General features: G+C 43.6%; 2 protein-coding genes and 1 non-coding gene across 3 annotated transcripts; 2 read left to right on the forward strand and 1 right to left on the reverse strand.

The window, feature by feature from the left end:
• Window positions 1-4444: 4444 nt before the first annotated feature.
• Window positions 4445-8795, reverse strand: LOC122131778 (coiled-coil domain-containing protein 85C-A-like). The gene is made up of 2 exons (XM_042706448.1): window positions 8329-8795; window positions 4445-8022 (listed from the first exon to the last, which is right to left on the reverse strand). The coding sequence occupies exon 2, from the start codon at window positions 7984-7986 to the stop codon at window positions 7267-7269; it is 720 nt and encodes a 239-aa protein (XP_042562382.1). The 5' UTR covers window positions 7987-8022; window positions 8329-8795; the 3' UTR covers window positions 4445-7266.
• A 586-nt stretch (window positions 8796-9381) lies between these two features.
• hhipl1 (HHIP-like 1) lies at window positions 9382-16070 on the forward strand. Its single transcript, XM_042706447.1, has 9 exons — window positions 9382-10246; window positions 10524-11170; window positions 11351-11494; window positions 12194-12522; window positions 12774-12900; window positions 13134-13279; window positions 14187-14268; window positions 14819-14901; window positions 15273-16070. The coding sequence occupies exons 1-9, from the start codon at window positions 9956-9958 to the stop codon at window positions 15821-15823; spliced, it is 2400 nt and encodes a 799-aa protein (XP_042562381.1). The 5' UTR covers window positions 9382-9955; the 3' UTR covers window positions 15824-16070.
• A 1395-nt stretch (window positions 16071-17465) lies between these two features.
• On the forward strand, window positions 17466-17538 carry trnat-ugu. The gene has a single exon. It is a non-coding gene; the product is annotated as a tRNA-Thr (tRNA).
• The last annotated feature ends 5223 nt before the right edge of the window (window positions 17539-22761 follow it).

Genomic DNA, 22761 nt, shown 5'->3' on the forward strand with positions numbered 1-22761 from the left:
TCTCTCTCTCCTGCATTTCATGTCTGCTCTGTATTCATCCATCCATCTCTTCAATCTATCCATTCAATTTATCCATGCATCTATCTATCTGTCCCATGTACTGTCTATCTATATATCGACTGTATCTATCTATCTATCTATCTATCTATCTATCTATCTATTTCTCCTTTCAGTCCATCCTTACTCATTTCCTCCTCATGTTGCTATACCATATAACCAGTATAGCAATCTATCTATCTCTTTCTCCTTTCTGTCCATCCTTACTCATGTCCTCCTCATGTTGCTATGGGACTCTGCACCATGTCCCACTCCATCCTGTCGATGTGAAGGATGCTGCCCTGTGAACAAGTTAAGACTGCCAGTCCTCTCTACTCAACCTCTTCTTCTCAGGTGAGGTCAGACCCCCCACAGGGGCCAAGCATAGAGAGGGAGAGAGGGATAGAGAAAGACAGTAAAGGGAGAGTAGTAGTTTTTGTGGCTTGAACTATCTGTTTTCCATGTAGTAATAATGGCTTACATGTTCTCTAATGCTTATATAATAATAATAATAATAATAATGCTTAATACAAATGTGTACACGTTTTCTAATTTGAACTTGAACTTGAGTTCAATTCAGATACTCCTGATCTATCGTCAACCGAGAATTAACATGTCCACAAATTTGAGTTTTTTGCACCAAATAATATAAAAACAACAGGATTTGGTGCAAAAAAATTAATAGTATATTATTTATAATAATACATTTCGTAGAATGGTGGCTATTTGATTCTGGATTTTCAATTACAATTTTCTCAAAAGTGCACTCTGACCTTGTTAATGATATGGGACAACACACGCACGCGCGCACACACACACAGACACAATGCAATTAAGACTGAGATGAGGTGACATGCAATCTGATCTAGGTCATTAATGTAAATACTGTGAATGACCAGATGTCCAGTTCAACAGGCTGGCCCCTGTGAAAAGCGTAAACAAGTAGAAGTACAAGTGTGTTCACACACACACAGTGTCACGTGCGTCTCATCGCCTTGAGACCCAGCAGATCCATCACAGATCAGAATGCAGAACGGATCTGGAGAGAGCCACTCTCTGGCGTCTTAATGGGAAAAAAAACACTCCAGACCACTTCAGGAAAACACATGTGCTCCAGGCTGACCATTCTGTGGGCTCAAGGAAACACAAATTCTCAGGTCCTCAGGTCCAAAAGGACTGGTTGTCCTCCAGCGCCTCGCCTGCGCAGTGTCATTGACGCAACAAACACAGCCTTTCCTCATCCTGCTGAAGATTAAACCTTTCTACGGCACTTGCGTGAAAGGAACTCGCTTCGCCTAAACAAAGTGTGGAGAACAACTAAGGGTTCTAAGAAAGAAAACTCCCCAGCAACACATAAACAAGATGTCAGAAAAAGGGAGAATTTACATCAGAGGCGCTGGGATACATCCTCTTCACACACCTTGTGTTTTAGCTTCCTTTAACATTTTTAATTACCAGGGGATTGGAGCATCAACTTATTTGGGTAGTTGGAATGATGAGGTATTATAATTACACCTTGAGTTTAAAATACGCACACATTTCCACACAAAATTATTTTTGTTTAGTTTTTTTCAGTAGCACTATCAAATAGCAACGATGAGTCCAACAGCTTAATATTTCCTTTCAGTTCTTTTTTCTCAGCGTCCCAAGGGAACTCTTAGTACTGTGGGGTTTAAAGAGGACCAACCAATTACATGCCCATTAGCCATCCAGTCTCCTGCCTCTCAGCCTCTAAAGAGACGCGAGGCTTGCAGGACCATAGCATCTTTATGGGGTCAACCCAGGCAACAAGGGTGATAAATCTCAAATAAAACAGACTCAGCACAAACCATATGTTCTCCTAGCTCAAGTTCTCCTTCATATGCCACTGAAATTATGCTCATCTTTCAGAGGTGGATCATTTAAGAGCTGCTTCTCAATTTTTCTGTTTTCTCTAGACATTCAGTGACGTCAGTGGATGGGGAATTGAAGATGTGGCATGCCAGTGCACTACTTCAGCCTCCTCTGGTAAACCAGAAGGATCTTAAAACTTTCTCTACCGCTGAAAAATGAGAGCTTTTGATGCAGTTTCGTGTTCCCGTGAAAAAGGGCATGACCAAACACGCTCTAAGTACTGCGGCTTTGTCCTTTGGTCTGGCTGGCTCCGCTCATTCCACATAAATTTCCAATTCACCGGCAATCCTCTCATTAAACTAACAATTACCCCATCAATCTGGATTTATGGCTCCAGAGGTCAATGATGAGATTCACAGGCTGCACTGAGGGAGTAGTGCAAACACACTTCAAAAACCTTGCAAATATCTCTCCAGTGTTTACATTACAAGTCATTACAAGCAATTAGGCCTCTAATTCATTACTAGAAAACTTTAGGTTAATGTCTGCAGATTGGCCCCTAAACAAAATCTGTCTTTATTGCCATTTTACAAACAGCTTAACGGCCGAGTCCTCTCATTGTGAGCTCTGACCCCTTTGTTGAATGCATGGCTTGTAAACTGTGATGAACGGTTAAGCTAGTTCAAAATGAGCTCCTTTTAGCCGAAGTGATGGGGGGTTTCGTGGGCTGCAATGGTGGTTCGCTATAGCCATGGGAAGCAGCAGGAATGCTATCTGAGTCTGTAACAGGATCCTGGCCCGACCCCCCGTCAACACCATTACCATACACCCCCTAGGTGGCCTGGCAGGAAGGCTGCATCTTTTCCGACACAAAACAGAACCCCCTTTTTTTACCCCACTCCCGAAATGTCAGCTCGCCTTCCATAAGACAATGACGCCAGCCATGCCACCCCGGCAGCAGAGGTCACCTAGCTACATTTTCACCTGTGGAACACATCAATGATGCCTTTCTCTGTCACACAATAATGTCGACTTTACTCTCCCCCAAAAGACAGGGCTGCCCCCAATGTAACCTCTCTAACCTTTCCCTCACCTCCAATGAGCTACACTCCAGATAAACAAAGCTGAAAGGAATCAATGGACCTTCTCTCTTTCACAGGCCAGGGTTTCTCCCCTAAGACTGGGCGGCTTTACTATCCAAAATACTCACCACTACAATCACCACCTCCAACAATCCCTGTCCCTTTATAAAAGCAACTGTTGTTCACAAATGCATACTGTTAGTGTGGTCCATATTCAAACCAGCTCATAATTACCATTAAAGCACCAGTTCATATTCATACCCCAAACACAAACACATCAAGAACACATCAAATACCCCTGCATTCCTATGCTGGTAGAGCGTACCACTGTCTGATGAAAGCTCTTTGTAGTGCGTTTTCCACTAGTAATGCTTCAGTGGTAGTGTGCCATGCTGCTCTTTGCTGAGTTGTGGTTGAGTCTCTGGACACACAGTGGTAGATTCCAAGGCCAGCTGTACAAGACACTGATGTTTTGGACCTATATGACAGCAGATGGGGCCAGATAGGGTAACTGTCTCTCAATGCTGTTTGGGGTTAGGGTCAGGGTTAACCCTTCATACTCATAAATTGGTTTAAAAATCAGGCAGGCCGCAATTACAAACATAAACCTGTCTCAATACACGTCCCTAAGAGCAAGGTTTCAGTTTTGTTTTGTAATTAGCCTCATTCTCTTGAGCTACGCAAACACTAAACTAAAGGGTCAGCTTCTCGCGGTCGGGGAGCTTGCTGAAGGGACAGAAAGCCGTCCTAATCTTCCTCAGCGGCTGGAAGAGGGATTTGGGGGGGTCTCTCTCCCCCTAATAAAAACACAAAGTGCAAGACAATAAGATTAGATCATCACAATTCCATCAAAAACAGAGACACTTAGTACCATGTATTAAAGGCCTAATTAAAGCCTTGAACTCACTAGGATGTCTGAAGCACCTAAGCCTCAATGGCTGACCAAAGACCTTTTCCAGACTAGGAGGTCGGAAACAAACTCAGATCATGTCGCATGACGGGAACGAACACTTTAACATGACTACTGACCCACTACATCTATTTACGTGAAGAGTAATAACCCGACGATAGGGTGTACTATGTGTTTTATTCTTACTTCACAACAATGCTGCAGAGCTACACAGATGTCGCAAAAAATCAGCTTGTATTTTCTGCAATATGTTGACTTTATTTTTTTAAGTTTTTTTTTTTACTAATATTTACTAAAAGCAAGGTTTAGATACGTTAACACCCTTTTCAATGGGAACTGAATCCTCAAAACACTTATTTACAGAACCCAAATCATAACATAAGAACGCGTTCTATCGTTTTCAGTGCGTTCCAGAGTTTTGTGTAGGCCCTCCTCGGGCTACCATCTGAATCAGTTCCCCTGTCTCCAGAATTGGTTTCGGCAATCAGCATAAATCCAATTTAGGGGACAGTCAGATCGGACAGCCACAGGCAGGGCCCAGAGGGGATCAGTGTTACACCTCCTCCTCCTCCTTCTCCTCCTCCTCCTCCTCCTCCAACACCACTGTCCTTATGGGCGCTCATCTGTCCTCAAGCACAGTTTCCAACACACAGAGGCCATCTTAGAAATGAACCAGGTCTTTTTAAACAAATATGTAGGCAATATACCCATATATGCACTTTATGGGGTCAGATAAAGCAATGAATCTTAAATAAACCACATATATCAACATCACGCCTCATCCTCCACTGCTTTCTGGGCTCTCGTCTAGTCACTAGTGCCATCTTAGAAATATAAAGATCTTTGGAATAATGTTTATAATGTGCTATATGTATACACTTTATGTGGTCAAACCGGGTAATACATTGTAAATAAACCACTGGTTCATTGGCATCACACCCACTCCCACTTCTCCACCCCTTTCCTTCTGGATTCTCATCTGTCCTCACATTCAGTTTGTCATCTTAGAAATAAACATGGTCTTTGGAAAGAAAAACTTACATATACTTACGTACATGTGTAATCTTAAGAATAGTTTGTACCACTTTGTTTTAAGTAGGTCTTGGCTTACAAGAAGAGGGATTTCAGAGAGAGTGTGAAAATGTGCTGGAACGTGGAGAAAGCGAGGCTGACAGTCCCACAGACCGCGTTTAAAAGAATTGTTTGACACAGTGATGAAATACTGAGTTTCAAGGAAATTCTTGACAGGGGAGAAATCACGAAGGGCTATACAGAGAAGAAAAAGAGGGCAAAACTACTGAGAGAAAATAAAAGTGAAAGAGAAAAACTACGACACCTGACATCCTGAGAGCCAAAGGTCAGTGTACACAAACACTCAGCTTGGCAAGCCTTCACACAGCCACCGCTCTCCTGATAGAGTCAAGATGCTCGGAGTTTCAGATAACTTCTGTGAATCCCCATACTCAACTACACCCATGCAAACACAATTAAATAAAGTCACCGTTTCATCACAAAATACAAACCACTAAACAGATGCATGGGGTGCAGCATGAAAGCTCCAAGTCCATTGTACAGCCTTGTATTTCCTCCACATGCGCTAAGACAGCTTTTACTCAAGTGAGCAGGAATCATCCTACTACAACTACATTTTATAGCAATAAATATGACTTAATCTAGGACTACAAAACACAGTACATTCTCCAGGAGTCTCTTTGGCGCTGCGATACACCCCAGTAATAAGCCTAAAAGCTGTGTTCTCCATGATGGACGGGGTCATTTGTTGTGCATGGAGGCCACTAAATAACGAACCTCCTCCTGCCACAAGGCCGGCACCTCTGCAGGGGAGTATCCATCCGTCATCGGCAGCCCAGGAAGCCCAGGCTGGGGCAGCTCTCCAGGATTAATCCCGTGAATTTATGACCAGAATAATCTAAAAAAGTGGGCACTGGCAAACACTCTGACTCTTGTCAGGCTATAAATTTGAGTGAGCGCTTTACAGTAAAGGGGGGAGAAAGTCCTCTGAAGCAGTGATAGTGAGGCTTCCGTGTGCCCTCAAGAGCCAGGACTGAGAGGAAGTCATATAGTGGGGTCATGGTCCGATCACCAGAAAGCACTAAGTCCTTTAACATTTCTTCAAGTATACCTATTTTGAGAAAGTAAATCAAGCTACAACCACATTTTATCATTGTAACATTCACTGTTAAAAGTGGAAGCCATTAACACATGCACTAATACACTTTTACCCTGAACAAGTAGGAGTTTGGGGTAAAACATAAGAGATTCTGTTTCGTCGTGTATGCCAGCTAAATATTAATGCTATTTCACCACACTCATAAAGTACACACCATCAGCATAATTTCCAGTCTTGGTTAAGATTGTGCCAAATACAAACAATAAACTCAGCTGCTGTTAAGCTTTCTATAGGCTCATCATTCTTATGGGGAATATAACACTCTGCCATAACGAAAGCTGCTGAAGTTTGCATTAAATCTCCCCAGTTTGGATGTAATTTAAAACCAGTCATGTTTACATGTATTTACTGCCCTTTGGCGCATTATTGCAGGAGCTCAGGGGGGGCCAGCGTGCTCTGTATGAAGCAATAGATCTTAAATGGCGTTTAATCCTCATTAGGTCTGCTTTCCTATGGCTAAGGTTTGAGGTAATTAGAGCCGGGCCATCTGCGCTTGTCGTCTGAAACAGTGGGAGCTGTCTGCACCAGTCAGAGGCAAACAGCGTCTTGTACACAAACTGTATGTTTTTGGCCTGAGCCCACTTGCAGGGGCCAGCATTCCTCCCATCAGAGATTCATCCTGAGCAAACATCTAATTCACATCCATGCAGAAAGCACCGCAAAAGATTCCCCAGCAGGTCAGCGCCTTGGATCTGGGCAGGATCCATTCTAGAATCATCTGATGCTACAGTATCTGGGCCCATTCTAGAATTGGATGCTATCTGGGTCCACTCTCGAATCGAATGCTATCTTATTTCATTCTGGAATCTAATGCTATCTGGGTTACCATCCATTGTGGCTTCCACCCCAAATGTGCTTCAGATTTTCTAATTGGGCGTGTGAATGCATGTGACAATATCTGTGTCAAAAGAATAATCCCTTTTATGGACAAACTTCCCCTATAGTCTTCGCGTTGCCTTTCCACCTCACAATTAAGCTAAATGTGCACACCATGGATTTTTGGTATGGTGGGCAGTACTTAAAAAAAACCTTCACTTCTGAAGTATAACCTTTTTGCTTTATAGCTTGCTTTAACAAAGACAGGGGTCGTTGGACGTTATAAAATAATATATCCATAATCATAAACTTGTAGGTGGATTATGAAAGTTGAATCCCAAATTTGATGCTGTCAGGCAACACATGTATTCACTTATTGATACTGCTTATTACCATTTCTACTCACCATTCAGTCCATTGGGTATGCTTCTGTGGAGATGGGAATTGGAGAGATCATCCATGGATCTCCCCATGTTTGAGATCTTGGTGTCGGTAGGCTTATGAAGGCCTATGTGATTGTGGTGATGATCCGGGCTCCCAGCACTGCCCGTGCTGGAGGTGCTGCTGCCGTCCCCTACATCCCGCACAATGCTGGATCCTCCGTTTAGATTAGTCAAACTAGATTGGCTGTCTATGGAACTTCTGGACCCGGCACCGTTCCTTTCCTCATCCAGCATCAATATAATCTCCTTGAGCTCCACATTTTCTCTCACCACCGTTTCTTGGTTAGCCTCCAGCTCTTTCAGCTTGTGCTGGTAATTGCCTACCTCTTTCCACATAACACTGGCGGTATACCTGCCGAACCGCTGCCATTCCCGCGACAGTTTCTTGCCCTTTTGCCGGTCATCGTCCAAGAAACAACACAACTCTCTGAGTTCGTTGTTATCGTCCTGAAGCTTCTGGTTGACTTCTTTCAAACTCCGGATCTCGTGGAGGTGAACCTGCAGCCTCCGGTTCACGTCCTTCATCATATTCCCATGTTCTACCATTAAATTCATCTTTTCCCCATCTGTCTTTCTCAGTATTTGTATTAATTCTTCTTTGCTCCATTTTATAAGCTCCTCATCTGGTATTTTACAAAAATCATCCCTCGGTCCGTCTATACAATTTTTTGCCATATTCCCACCCGGCGTTTCGCGTCCGTTCCGAAGGTTCTGGGATTGAAAAGTAAGATCGACTGTTTTAAATAAACTTCATGGGTAATACAAAACCCCAAAGTGTATTCATTATAGGCGAAGCTGGTCCAGTTAGACACACACAAACCCAAAACATTAAGGATTTAACCAACAGGCGAATGCCTGGATCTTTGGGTTGAAATAACTAGAGGCGATCCAACTAAAGCAATGTTAAATCGATGTTAATATATCCAGGCAGGTTCAGAATGTCATCTCATTACGATAATTTCCTCGTTAAAACACCCTTCTTTTGCCGTTGTTGTAAAGAGCAGCACTGTAGCCTACCTATTTCATCCGACCCAGTACACGACCTGGTGAATGATGAGAAAAGAGCCAGCAGCCGCGTTCCACTGATCTCCAGTCAGCCAGGGTAACGCGTTATGATGTCAGTGCATTTGTTCAGGGTAGACCAGGCAATTTGATAAAGTTCCCTCCCACGGCTCTTCGTTGCCTAGTCTAATTACAAAACTGACTTCAAGTCCTGACTAAAACTATTCAAACACAACCGCATTTCATAAAACTGAGCCAATTTCTTGTGAGCTATAGAAATTAATTTTTAAAACTGCCCACCCGAATAAAGTAGACAGACAATAGACTATGCATTCGCTAGTCGATGAAAATTCGTTCGTAGGCATAGGCTAGATATGTAGCTTCAGTAGATCAGGAGATTTGCTAAAGTAGTCCTTAAGTTAGATACAGGCAGGTAGACAAAGTAGATGGCAAGCGCTTCAACGGAACTTAGGTTTCTTAAAGGAACCGCTGTTAGTAAGCTATTAATGCCTTGGTGCGTTTGTGGTGGCGAACAATTGTGTGTGGGTAGGGCTTGCTGACAATTCAAAATGGGTTATTGATGTTTTACTGCTTGTTGAGTCATTGATCTTCAAATGTCTTAAATGAATTCGATGGCACCAAAGGATGCCAAACGCTCAGTTCCAGAGAGCAATGGTCCAATACATTTGGCAGTTGCTTTTTTAATAGATGGGTCTACGACGACGATCTGATTATGGTCCAGAAACAGACAGTCCTCGTTGGTCAACCCTAGTGTGGCATAAGGTTAACCATTGCATACAGCGTTTAAACTGTTTTACATCAAGTCACATAGCCTACATGCCATATCCATGGAAAGCAATGGGGATAGGGGGCCACCTTGTGGGCATCTCACGCTGACGCCACTTCCAGGGCCGGGCTTGTTGCTGCTTTGCAGTAAATTAAGTTTTATTCCAAGTAAGCGTACACTGGTCATAGTAAAACCGAAGTCCATGTGCATCAACAAAAAAAACAGATCGTCTATATACGAAAGATATCTCAGCAACCCGATTTTATGTGCGTTCGTGTCTAAACGTGATTTTATGAGGCAAGGTTCAGTCCAGTTGTTCAACTCGTGTGCTGCCATGCGTTGTGTCTGCTTTGTTCCTTGTTATTTTTTTTTTATCTCACTGCTGCATTGGTGATAACTGCGATCGGCGCATTTGACATTTCCTCTACTCCATCCTGTAATTTAATTAAAGTTGGCAGTTGTGGTCTTGGCTACGCTACACCCTGTCAAAATTGGGAAATGACAGCTGTGTGTGTGGGCAGATGACTTAAGACTGAGGTTTAACACAGCTGGTCTCCTGGAATCAGTGCAAGACGCAAGGAATGTATCGGATATCTAACATGGAGGAAAAGAGGGTGGTCTGAGAATGACAAAGTGATGATACAAAAAAAGCTACTTTGTAACAATGTCTGCCGTCGCGGTTTAACAAACAAAACGGGTTTCTAGTGGGGAAAGGTTACAGCCTGACCAAAGTACAGAGCTCGATCACAAGGTATTCAGACAACCGCCTCGGGTATCTTTTTTTTTAGTCCGTACGCTTGCATAACTTCTGTTAAATGTACACGACGTAAGTCACTGGCTAGGCTACAAAGCATAATGTGGTACTTTTGCGATATCTTTGGACGATTCTGGCATTCGCATTTAATTTTATTGAATTTACTAGGGTTTTTCATAGCACCTGTAATCTCACACCCTCAATGTTTGGATTTCAAGCCTCCTTTCCGTCCTCAAGAAGAGCTCCAGTTTTGCGTAATGTATAAACGTTTTGGTTGCTGTGATTCTGCAAAGGACCAGGAGCTGATGGCGAAATATTACAAGATCATGGATAATTTTGACTATTATGGATATGCTAATTGCGCAGCGTACGTGCAAGACCTGCTATGCCAGGTAAGTGAAGGGTCACAACATCCGATTAACGGTTGTGAAACGCTTAACTTTGCGTTGACAGTTCATCCTTAACTTTAGTATTAAGAGTTTGGTTTATTAATGAACGACAATTTTTTTACTGTCATTCTTTGGTATAACAACAACAAAAACAATAATAATAACAATAATAATAATAACAGAAAACTGACAGACATGGATGTGTGCCCAAACGTGTCAAATATTTTGCTTCAGGCTGCCAAAGCTGCTACCTACCCCCTCTCCTGTGTTTCTTATCAAGGAATGCTCGCCCTACGCAGCACACCTGTTCGATGCTGAAGACCCCAGCACACCAATCAGGACCATCCCAGGCTTGTGCCCGGACTACTGCTCCGCTTTCCTGGACAGGTGCAAGTCCACCATACCCCTGTTCTCCGACGACCCGCGCTTGGCCGAACTGCAGCATGACAAGACCCAGCTGTGTCAGTACCTGGAGCTGGACGACCCAGACTACTGTTACCCTCACCTGCAGAGCAACGATCACCTGACCAAAAACCTGGGCCACGTGTCCGAAGACCCAGAAGGCTGCCTGCAGCTGTGCCTGGAGGAAGTGGCCAACGGGCTACGCAACCCTCTGGCCATGGTGCACGCCAACGATGGCACCCACCGGCTCTTTGTGGCCGAGCAGGTTGGCGTGGTGTGGGTGTACCTGCCAGACCGCTCCAGATTGGAGAAGCCCTTCCTGAACATCTCAGAGTCTGTGCTGACCTCCCACTGGGAGGGGGATGAGCGTGGGTTTCTGGGCCTCACCTTACACCCTGACTTCAAGTACAATGGCAAGCTGTATGTGTACTACTCCGTGGAGATGGGCTTCGATGAGAGGATAAGAATCAGCGAGTTCCGCCTCTCAGCTGCTGACATGAACGTTGTCGACCACACTTCAGAGAGGTTTGTCTAATTTATCTGTTTCACTGATGACAGATATGTGTTAGGAGGTAAGGATAAATCCACTCACATAACTACAGATCTGTAACAGTTCTGAGACATTGTCCTTAATTGTTGTAGATAATGTTATTGTGTTTTATGTTGGCTTCATTCACTAACAAGTTCTTTATTATTTTCTCCTAGGGTTATACTAGAGATTGATGAACCAGCATCTAACCACAATGGCGGCCAAGTCCTGTTTGCTGATGATGGGTATTTGTACATCTTCACAGGTGATGGTGGGATGGCAGGGGATCCCTTTGGGTTGTTTGGCAACTCTCAAAACAAGTAAGCCAGGAAACCTCACGTAACCTTCCTTTATGAAACATCAGAAAGCCACTATTTGTCTCTTTGAAGTGCTTTGGTCCTGTTTGCAATCACAGGAAGTCGGCTTCTTTTGTCTGATTTGAAGATAGGATCTGTTGTTGTGTGCTGAGCCCATTCCCAGTCTCCCCCCACCCCATTGGCCCTGAGCTTCAGTTGGAATATCTTAGTTTAATGTAGATGCAAAGAAATATTTAATTTAATCTGAATTTGTGAGTGACAGTATAATGATTTCCATGTCCCGTGTATGGAGCTTGGAAAATAATCTGATCATCTGATATCAGTGCACGGCAGAAATGCCTGTGGGCACGTCTGAACTTGGTTGTCTCATTTTATGGGGGATATTTCAAAAACTACCCCTTTGTTTTTGAGTGGGCACTCAAAACCAAGGGGCAGGGGTAAAAATAAGAAATGGGATTGGACCAAAATATCTTCCTTATTCCACAAACAGCTTAGGATAGAAGTGCTTGCAAAACAAATGAAGAAGAACTGGAGTACAGTTTGATAAAATAACCTACCCTTATGTTTGCATATAGTTGAGGCCCTGGGCTCTGTAAAGCACCTTGAGGCAATTTTATTGTTTTGGCGCTATATAAATCAAATTTAATTGAATTGAATTGAATATAATGCCCATTAACTTCCCATTTCATCTCATCATTACAGGTCTGCTCTATTGGGCAAGGTTCTCCGCATCGATGTTAATGATAATGAGAAGGGGCCACTGTACAGGATTCCCCCAGACAACCCATTTGTGCACGAGAGAGGGGCCCGACCAGAGGTTTTTGCTTACGGGGCGCGGAACATGTGGAGGTGTTCGGTGGACAGGGGGGACCCCCTTACGAGGGAAGGCAAGGGCAGGATATTCTGCGGGGACGTGGGGCAGAACAAGTACGAGGAGATCGACATCGTGGAGAAGGGGAGGAACTACGGATGGCGGGCAAAAGAAGGCTTCTCTTGTTATGACAAGAAGCTCTGTGCCAACAGCTCCTTAGGTGGGCTTCCGCTGGCTCCAGGACGGTTCCTGTGATTAAGGAGATTGAATGCAAGATGTTTCCTTTTAAGTTCCCCACCGTGCTAGATAGATGACATCCACTGTAATATTTTTGTCTGATGTCATTTTTTGTATCTTTTTTGTAAATGATGGAAACAAAAATGCAATTATTATGCCTATGTTAGTCACACATGAGCATTTTCCTGTATGCATCATTCCCAATGTTCAGTAACACTGTCTGTCTTTCTTCAGATGACGTCTTGCCCATTTATGCCTACCCACATAAAATGGGTAAATCAGTGACCGGTGGATATGTCTACAGAGGGTGTGAATACCCCAACCTCAATGGCATGTACATATTCGGAGACTTCATGAGTGGGTAAGACTTCTAGGTTCTCTGTTGTCTTATTTAACTTTAATTTTGTGTGATTTCATCACCCACCAAACTAACTCTGGCCGATGACATAGTGACTAGACACCACCGCTCTCACTTTTAAGTTACGCTTAAACCATAACAGTGGCCATGGTAACACAAAAGACAGACATGACAGAGTCAAACACACCACTGTTTTATGGAATGATTCACCAGATTCCTCTCTCTCCTGCCCTCAGGCGCCTGATGAGTTTAAAAGAGAATAAACACACTCGGCAGTGGGACTACAAGGAGATCTGTATGGGCACAGGCCTCACCTGTGCCTTCCCAGGACTGATCAATAACTACCACCCATACATCATCTCCTTCGCTGAGGATGAGGCGGGTAGGTCACCGGGTTGTCAAAAGCCCTTTCAAAGTCACTCATACACGAAATGGTGACGAAATGTACTCTTTTTCTGATTTGCTGTCAGGTGTCCAGATATTTCTGGATAATGGGACTTCTATGAACATTGCAGAGGCATTGCAGAGTACTGTACTTCTGAATCCTCATATGCTGAGTTTTGTTGTTGAATAGTTATGTTGAAAGTTGACTAAAACTTCAAAATAGAGATCCAGACACACTGTCTATTCCAAATGTTAGACCAGACCCAAGACCTGAGTTGACCCAGACCCAGACCTGAGCTGACACAGACCCAGACCTGACCCAGACCCAGACCCAGACCCAGACCTGAGCTGACACAGACCCAAACCTGACCCAGACCCAGACCCAGACCCAGACCCAGACCTGACTCAGACCCAGACCTGACCCAGACCTGACAGACCCAGACCTGAGCTGACAGACCCAGACCTGAATCAGACCTGAGCTGACCCAGACACAGACCTGAGCTGACATAGACCTGAGCTGACACAGACCCAGACCTGACCCAGACCTGACCCAGTCCCAGTCCCAGACCTAGACCTGACTCAGACCTGAGCTGACCCAGACCTGACCCAGACCTGTCCCAGTCCCAGAGCCAGACCTGACTCAGACCTGAGCTGACCCAGACCCAAGACCTGAGCTTATCCAGCCCCTGGCCTAAGGGTCATTCCTGGGTCATCTGCTTTCTGGGCCTACTACTACATAATATGGGATATAATCATGTTAATACTAGTAGTGTGGCTATTTAACCTTTTTGATTAGTCAAAAGAAGATGTCCAATTAAGTTTCACAAAGTGTTGTTCGTGTAATAATGCAATGATGTACTAATTCATTTGTCGATGTTCATCATGCATGTGCTTGTGAACTTTAGGGGAACTTTATTTCTTGTCCACTGAGATACCCAGTGCCACCTCTCCCTCCGGTGTTGTGTACAAAGTGGTCGACCCTTCAAGGTAAGGATTTCGGCAGTTTGTGTCCACTGTGTATTTATAGATTTCTTGACACAGATGCTACATGCTGCCTGCCAGGTCTGTTCATCCAAGTACACCAAGTTCCTTTGAATCCTTGGAAAACAGGTGAAAACACACTTGCCTTCTCAAATATCGAATCTGCAGTTCTCGAACTGTGTATTTGCGCAACGGCACTAATAAATCATTAGGTTTTGCTAATCATTTTTCCTCTCTGCGCAATTTCAAAATCAGCTTTCCCTGAAACATGGCTCTCATTAAAAGGAAGGCTTGTGTTGGCAGCTCTATACAAAGCTGTCATCTAAATCTCCCTCGATATGATGTACTGTAGATGCAGACTCCGCTAGCAGACTCCGCTAGTCTGCTGGCCAAGGGCTACACTCACATAGCTGAGAGAGGTTATTTGTTGCTAGCTCCCTTTTGAAGAATGCCTCACAGTAGATTCTGTGTTTTAATATTACATGACGGTTTAAAATGTGTTTTAGACTACTATCGAAAGCTCTGTTTTGTTAACCGGGAAGTAATCTTGTTGCAGACGTGCACCTCCAAAAGCCTGTCATTACGACCCACTACCTGTCAAGGTCAAGAGCAAAACCATAAAATTCCACCCAAAGGAATGTAAGTGTGCTCATACTGGTTCGTATTCCTCAGCTGTAATGCATTGCATCTCATAAGTCGTGAAGCTGTCTATGCCTGTGTGTTTAAGGTTTTTCAATATTAGAGTACATTATTTGTGCTATGCCAAACATGACTTATAATACTTTCAACTATCTAGTATAATTATGCTTGTGTTTCTTTTTCAGTCATTCATACAATGTTTCTTTTACGGAGCCCTTAAGGGGAAGTGGGCAATTTTTTCCCCCAATGTACCTTTAGTGGCTCTGTAGTTTTTGACATGGCCTCATTACACGAACAAAATTAATTTACTTCCCGGATAAAAATATTGCATATTTGTGTGGCAGTATTGACATGGAATCTCTCTTCTGCAGCATTAATTGGCATTGAATTACCAAACGCGCGGCAGGAAATACTAGACACCGACGACTGGCTGCAGGAACTCCTACACCTGCTGGAAGAGCCTGGGTTAGCAACCACCCCTAAGCCAACCACCACCACTAGGGCTCCCAGGCCGAGCAAACCCCGCAAGGGTCGGCGCAGAAAACAGGGCCGGCACCGGTCCGAAGCTGCCCACCAGAACGGAGCCGTGCGATTGGCTGGAGACGACATGGGCCGTGCCGATCGGGGACGGGTGGAGATCTTTGCCAATGGCGAGTGGGGGACAGTGTGTGACGACCTGTGGAACATTAAGAACGCAGAAGTGGTGTGTCGCCAGCTGGGCTACCGACACGCACTGAGGGCCTCCAAGGCTGCTGAGTTTGGCGAGGGAAGCCACCTGAGGATCGTCTTGGACGACGTGCAGTGCCAGGGAACAGAGGCCACCCTGCTGGACTGCCAACATGCAGGCGTGGGCAGCAGCAACTGCGTGCATTATGAGGATGCGGGGGTGATATGCGGCAACTCCCTTGACACAGGACACTAAACGTTATTGGACCACAGCATACAGAGATGGGATCCACTAGTCTGAGAAACAGAGAAAAATTCAACCTCAATGGTTTTCCCAGGAATGTTCATGCTTAGGACTACCTCCTCTGTCACCAACACGCAAATTCAAAAGCAGCTGTGTAGTTGTACCCATTTTACTTCGCTCGATGACCTTAATTGACCTGATCATGTTAATAAATGCCTTTGTATTCAGTTCAAATAAATGAAATGAGAAAGGAAATGGAGTCAGCTCTCTCTGAACACTCATTTTTGCAAGTTAATCAGTAGATGCAGCTCTAAACAAAAATTGTCTTAAAAAAAAAGTAGACTAGGATATTTTCCCCTTAAGTCGAGTTTACTTTTTCCCCCTGAAAGTTGTGCACTGGTCTCACTTATCTGTATTCAAATAGTTCTTGGCACCCATGTTGGTTGATATACCCTTTTATCACTTAGCACATTTGAAAGTATAGGGTACATGTAGCCTTAGCCTACTATTATTGTGTAATCGCATTGTCAGGGACGGCACCAACTAAGGCAGTACCTGTAGCTTACATTAGCCTCCTCAGATTCAGAAAATAGCCTAGGCTATCATCAATACATTTTTTTCATTTCAAGGAGAAACAATGATTCGGGAGACAGTAATGAAACATTTAACCCCCCTATTAACTTCAAATTTACTAACATCTTTTATCCTTTGGGGTTAATTTGACCCCAGCAATTTAAACCTCCAAAACATTATTATAATATTTTGTTTTTACCAAAGTTTATGTGTCAGGTACTCTAGGTTTGTTTGTTGACTACCTAAATAGCCCTTTAAATAAAACAATACCCCCACCCACCCCCCTTATACATTCAGAATATATGTTACGCGACTATAGAGAAATATGCAGATCATCATAAAATCTGATTGACCTAAAATTGGAAAGAGATATCCTTCTGGTGTTTTATGGCTTCATATTATTTCCAAGTACATATTGTTGTTATCTATAACATTTGGAATACAAAACAATTTCTGTTATCAGGAATAGTAACGGTGGAAACCCATGACACCGTTACGAGCGACGCGATAATCTAATCCCATGCATTTCAACGGGAGCCAATCCATTGTGACGTAGACCACCTTTTTGGGCGACGCGACCGATAAAAGTTGGAAAATTTTGAATCCTATGCAAATGAGGAGCGATTTTTTCCGCAGCGGCCAATCAGAATGTTTGGTGTCGTCTCTGACAGTTTGAAAATGCTATTTCCACACGCTACAACACGCCCACTCAAAGTGATGGAAGCGTATCGCGTCGCTGTCATGGGTTTGCACCGTAACAATGTGATGAAGAAAGTTGATATTTATTATATATTTTATACAACTAAAACAGCCTGAGGTCAAATTGACCCCAAACAACACCTATGCGTACAGCATGTGTACATGACATTGAAAACAAATAAAAACTAATTATGTCAATCATTTATTTAGAGACGTTAAACATTGAATGGGGTCAAATTGACCCCAAACATAATAGGAGGGTTAATCAACGAGACAAACAAGTACTACTGTCGAAAAAGTAGCTTTTGTCTAAGCCAAGTTCCGCAATAGTTTTTCTGTTGCGCCATTTCAAATTGTCACGTGGGAAAGCTACGCGCTCAACGGCTCCATAGCTCAGTGGATAGAGCACTGGTCTTGTAAACCAGGGGTCGCGAGTTCGATCCTCGCTGGGGCCTTTTATTTTGACATTCACAATAGGAGACAGCCATGCGACAGCGCTTAGTTTAACAATGTGGCAGCGGCGTGTTCATCCCATCAACAACAGTGGGTTTGGACCCTTTAAACCTTTCCAGCTTAACATCAGCTGATGATTTGGTAAATTGATCTAGCCTAACACATTTGTTTATTATCATTATTCATTAATTTAATGTAGGGTTATTTAGGTCCCTATAATGATGATAGCTCTCAGTGAGTAGGCTAAACTATCGTGGTTGATGTTTCAGAAGTTAGTCCTAAACTTATTTTAAAACTTTGATTTAAAACTTTTTTTTTTTAGTCCATGATTTAACTTCAGTATGCAGTATTCAGTACTTGCATTTCGCCATTAGGCCTAAGCTATTTGTGTCCCACGATTGGCCATCTGCATATGTAACATTAGGCAATTGGTCAACAGCATCGATCAGAGGACAGAGCTTAGCCTATATGTCGTTTTCGGTGAGTAGACCTATAGCCGTTTTTGAAAAGGCTAGCCTAATTTACCAGTCGACATATGTGCATGCCAAGTTATTTATCAATATAGTATAAATATCAACTACATGTGTAGGGGTTCTTTATGGGTATAGACTACTGCAGGCAAATAGGGCAGTGGCTTTCCACAGAAACCTAATATTCATTGTTTGCTATTTCGTGAAACTGAGATAAATGTCACAAATATACGAATATGTGTGAGTAAACAATGCTGTATGTCAATAAGTAATTCAATTAAATGGCAGTATTAAGTTACACTTAACATTCCTTCAATAACAGGTTTCACAATGTTGGATCCTCACAACACAACAAGTAATTCCCCCCTTAAAACGCTAGAGGGCAATGTTACAACATGATTGTGGTCATTGATTTCTTGCAGCACATGAGGAAGGACCAGTTTAAATCAAAGCCTACATATCTGGAATCAACATTCAACTTCGTTAAAACGGTGATTATTCAACCCAGAGAGACAAGGCTATTAAGCATTATAGTATACATATCAACTACCATTTTAAGAGTTATATTTTTGTGTGACTCATGTGTCTAAGCTGTCAAATTAAACCCTCATTTGGCTCACAACCATTAATTCCCCAAATTAACAAACCTTCTTCGTGACTCATTACAGCCATTCTTCTTAAGTGGGTATTTCTGTAGCTCCCTTAGGACGCAACAAAGAAGGGCCACTTGAAAGGTAAATGAATTGGCCGTAAGTCTCTGTGGATGTTCCTGATGAAACATTTATTTGGAGCATTTTATGGAGCATGGGGTCCTGCCTGCCGTGGGAGCTGCCATCACAGACACAGTTTTGTTGAAAATGGTCAGGTGCAGCACAACAGCCTGATTGAAGTACACATAGCCTGCCACCGTACACCTTGCATGACATTTCCAAGAGAAGCATTCTTTTGGACCCTAACTGACTGACCACACAATTGGACCTAATCCCTAACCCCAACCCCAATCCAGCTGAGACAGACAACCATGGTTTACATTTGACATTTGTCACTTATTTCAAAATGAAATATCTAGGACAAACTGAATATGTTACGGAAAGCATATCTCCCCTCCCAAAAGAGATACAGAAATGCCAGCGAGGCTCTCGTTTCAGCAGTACTGCTGGGTTTGTGGTTGATGGGCTGTGGGCTGTGGTCAGTGTCCATGCAGAACAGCCCTGTCAGCAGACACATGAACCCCCCCCCCCCCCCATAATTATGGTTGATTAATGGGATGGTAATGAGGTCTGTCCCCCAGTCAGCTTTAAGTAGGCCGCTGACCCAAACAAATCCCATTTCCTCTCACAGCCAAAGATGGCTCCTCCTAATGTCTCCTCTTCGTTACTGGTTACAGTTAGTTACTGGAACAAGTGTGCTCTATTTTTTAGTGCTTATTTATTTGTTTTCAAACCTCTTGTTCGCCGGATCATTTACACCACAGCCTCTTAAAATACAATAAAACAAAAAATATCATAAGAAATGCAGTTTCCCATTACTAATTGAATGGAAGTCAGTTGATCAGTGATTAGTTCACACAAAACAGGAACAGCGAACAGGAATAAGGAATTGGACTTTGCTGAGGTAGAATGATCGAAGATTGGTCTTGCAAAACTATCGACTGATTATTGATACATTTTTGGATTGAACTGTTATTGATCTGCAAAACTATTACTGATTGGAGTAAACTGAATACAAAGAGTGAGTGATTAATGCAGGTCAGATCTTTGGCCTGCTGCAGTGATCCTGCATGTCGTCATGTTTTTTAGATGTTTTCCCACAGCACGGTGTTGTCTTGATGTAGGCTGCGGTCTGGGTCTATTTCTGGGCAGGAGCGGAGGGAGGGCGACAGACGTGAACGGGTCAGTGACTGCGAGCGCGAGGCTGCGTCTGGCTCCAGCTCGCCCTGAGACCCGCCACACAGCTGTTCACCCACAGCATGAGGCCGGCCTGGGGACGCGCCCCCCCCCCCACACACACACACACCCGCACACACACACACACGCACACGCACACGCACACACACACACACACACACACACACCCGCACACACACACACACACACACCCGCACACGCACACACATACACTCTCTCATACACTGCCTCCATCATCTCTCTGTCATGCTCTCTCCCTCTCTGTCTCTCTCTCTGTCTCTCACTCTCTCTCTTTCTCTCTCTCTCTCTGTCTCTCACTCTCTCTCTCTCTCTCTCTCATACACTATCTTCCTCAGCTCCCTCCCTTACCCCTCTGTCTCTTTACTCCTCACTTTCATTCTTTCTCTGTCCATCTCTCTCCCTCACTCTTTCCCGTTCCCATTGACATTACCACCTCTCTCTCTCTCTCTCTTCCTCTGCCTTTCCCCCTTTCTCCCTCCTCTATCTATCTATCTCTCTTCCTCTCTCTCTCTTTCTCTCTCTCTCCTCTTTTGACTCTCACTCCCCCTCTCTTTTCCCCCTCTCTCAGCCACACATTAGGGTTCTACATCAAACTGTTGTTACACTTTGGGTCGTATTTCGGTCTTGATCTTCTCTCTCTCTCTCTCTCTATGGCTCTCTCTCACCTCAAACTCACAGTGTCTAATTCCACTAGCCCGTGCCGACGGTGTTGCTTCTGCACCCCCCCCCCCCAGAGCTGCCAAGTAACCCAAAAGGTTGAAGGTTGGCTTTACTTATCCTCCAATGAAAAAACATTGCTCTCCAAACAAATCATATTTAACCTCTACTGCTGCCTCTCTTCTCTTGATGTGCACACATGGACAGAGACAGGGTGGGAGTGATGGATACTGAGGGGGGGGGGGACAGGGAGGAATGCCTAAATTGTTATTTCACATCACTTTATTATCTTTTCCTCTTTTAGTGCCGGCCTCTTGCAGTGATCCCTAGGAAAGGAAGAGCCCTATATGATGAGAGCAGATGGATACGTAATAGGGCTGGTAGGTGTGTACAGATAAGGGTCCCGTTTGTACTTTTCATACATTTAGTATTGGTGCTGCCTTAGATGGACAGAGACTCAGTGGGGCCTGGTGTGGACAGATACATTGGATCAATGGAGTTTAGTGAGGACAGGCACTTGGAGTGCTTGGGATAGATTTCTAGTATGGATACAGTTTAGCATGCATGCTTCTGCATATGAACAGAGACTTAGTATGGCCTGTGAACCAGGATGATTCAGATGCTGAGGGATTCCTTCAGGCATTTATCCTATCATTACTGAAACCAAATAACAGTGAAACGTCCAGTTTAATGGCATCCACACATCCACTGAAGAGCCGCCGTATTATCCCATGTCAATCACCATTAAGATCTGTGGCAATGACTTTCATTTCAAACTATAATTGAACAAAATTGGAACCATTTCCAAATAGTCCAGAGTGAGTGATAGAGGGTAAAACCCCCAAAATATGACAATATGACTGGAGGAATCCGGTTTCTGCTTGACATTTCATAGATGGTTGAGCTTCACCCAAGGCTAGAAGAACTCTGTTTGTGTTGCACTATCCTAATAATAGGCTCTTCCACGCTCCCCGTAGTGTTTGCATGGCTATCACATGAGGCGGCCGGGTTTTCTTTTCTCATGGTAGAGTGTTACCTTCCAGTATTCATACTTCTGGTGCCATGGGTTAGGGGTTGACCTACGACCCCTGTAAAAGCTTGTCAAACAAAGTCTGAATATAAGGCATGAGGTAGGAAAATAAACAGGTCGAGCATCGCACATGTGGTGGCCCAAAGAGAAGACCAGTGGCAAACATTTGCTCTGGGTCCCTCACAAACAATGAAAGGTCTAGCGTCGCCCGCTCCCTGCTGATACAGACGCCGCCTGTCCATTATCAGGAGTGACCAGGTGAGTTGGCTCTCTGCTCTCCTGACTTCCATTGAGGGGGAAAGTTGACCCGCTTTAGCCAGGTCAGCTCCATGTCATTGACTGGTGAGGTTCACTGACACCATCCCCACAGAGAAGCAGCGTATGTATGAGTGGAGTAATCCGCCAACAATTAGCCGGTCTATATGGGTGAGTGTTAGATCCGTGCTCAGCACATAGTGGCTCCTACGTCCTTCGTCTGGGCGCCTGTGGGATTTGGCTGCAAACAGTAGGGTGTCCATCACTGTTTGGGTGGCCTGGGAACTCGGGCGGAGAAGAAGTGAGGAGCTGTGTTTGTTTTTGTTTTGTTTACTAAAGTTTAGTTTAAATCCCCTAAGAGTCTCTCCCGTTTAATGAAATATCGGATGGAATGATTGACTGCTGTTATCACTGCCACCAGCAACAAACTTCAAATGTCTTAGATGTTTGCATTACAATCAATAGAGGGTTTTTCTTTTGAGTCACTCTCTTTTCTTTTGAGTCACTCTCAGTCCTTATCTATTTCCCAAACTGCAATTAACTGAGTTATACACTTTTTTATACAGTTAAAATATTATTATTATATATATAAATATATAAATAATATAAATAATATGTATTTTTAAAATAATATTTAATGTGTTTATTTTGGAAAGACTAATGGAAGAAAACGTTTGATGCTGTGATTGTGAGTAACTTATGACAGATTCAGTTATTTGTGTGTGTGATTTGAAATCAGATTTCAAATCAGTATGACACACTTTTAAACTTTCACCCTTCACATCTGCTGGTTTCTGTTTTGTTCAGATTTAGTTTCATTAATTCAGTTAGCAGAAGTGGAGTTCCCAACCAGTCTGCTAGTGTACGTTTATACCCCCAAACCTG

Source organism: Clupea harengus, unplaced genomic scaffold, assembly GCF_900700415.2.
Source record: "Clupea harengus unplaced genomic scaffold, Ch_v2.0.2, whole genome shotgun sequence".
NCBI lineage: Eukaryota > Metazoa > Chordata > Actinopteri > Clupeiformes > Clupeidae > Clupea > Clupea harengus.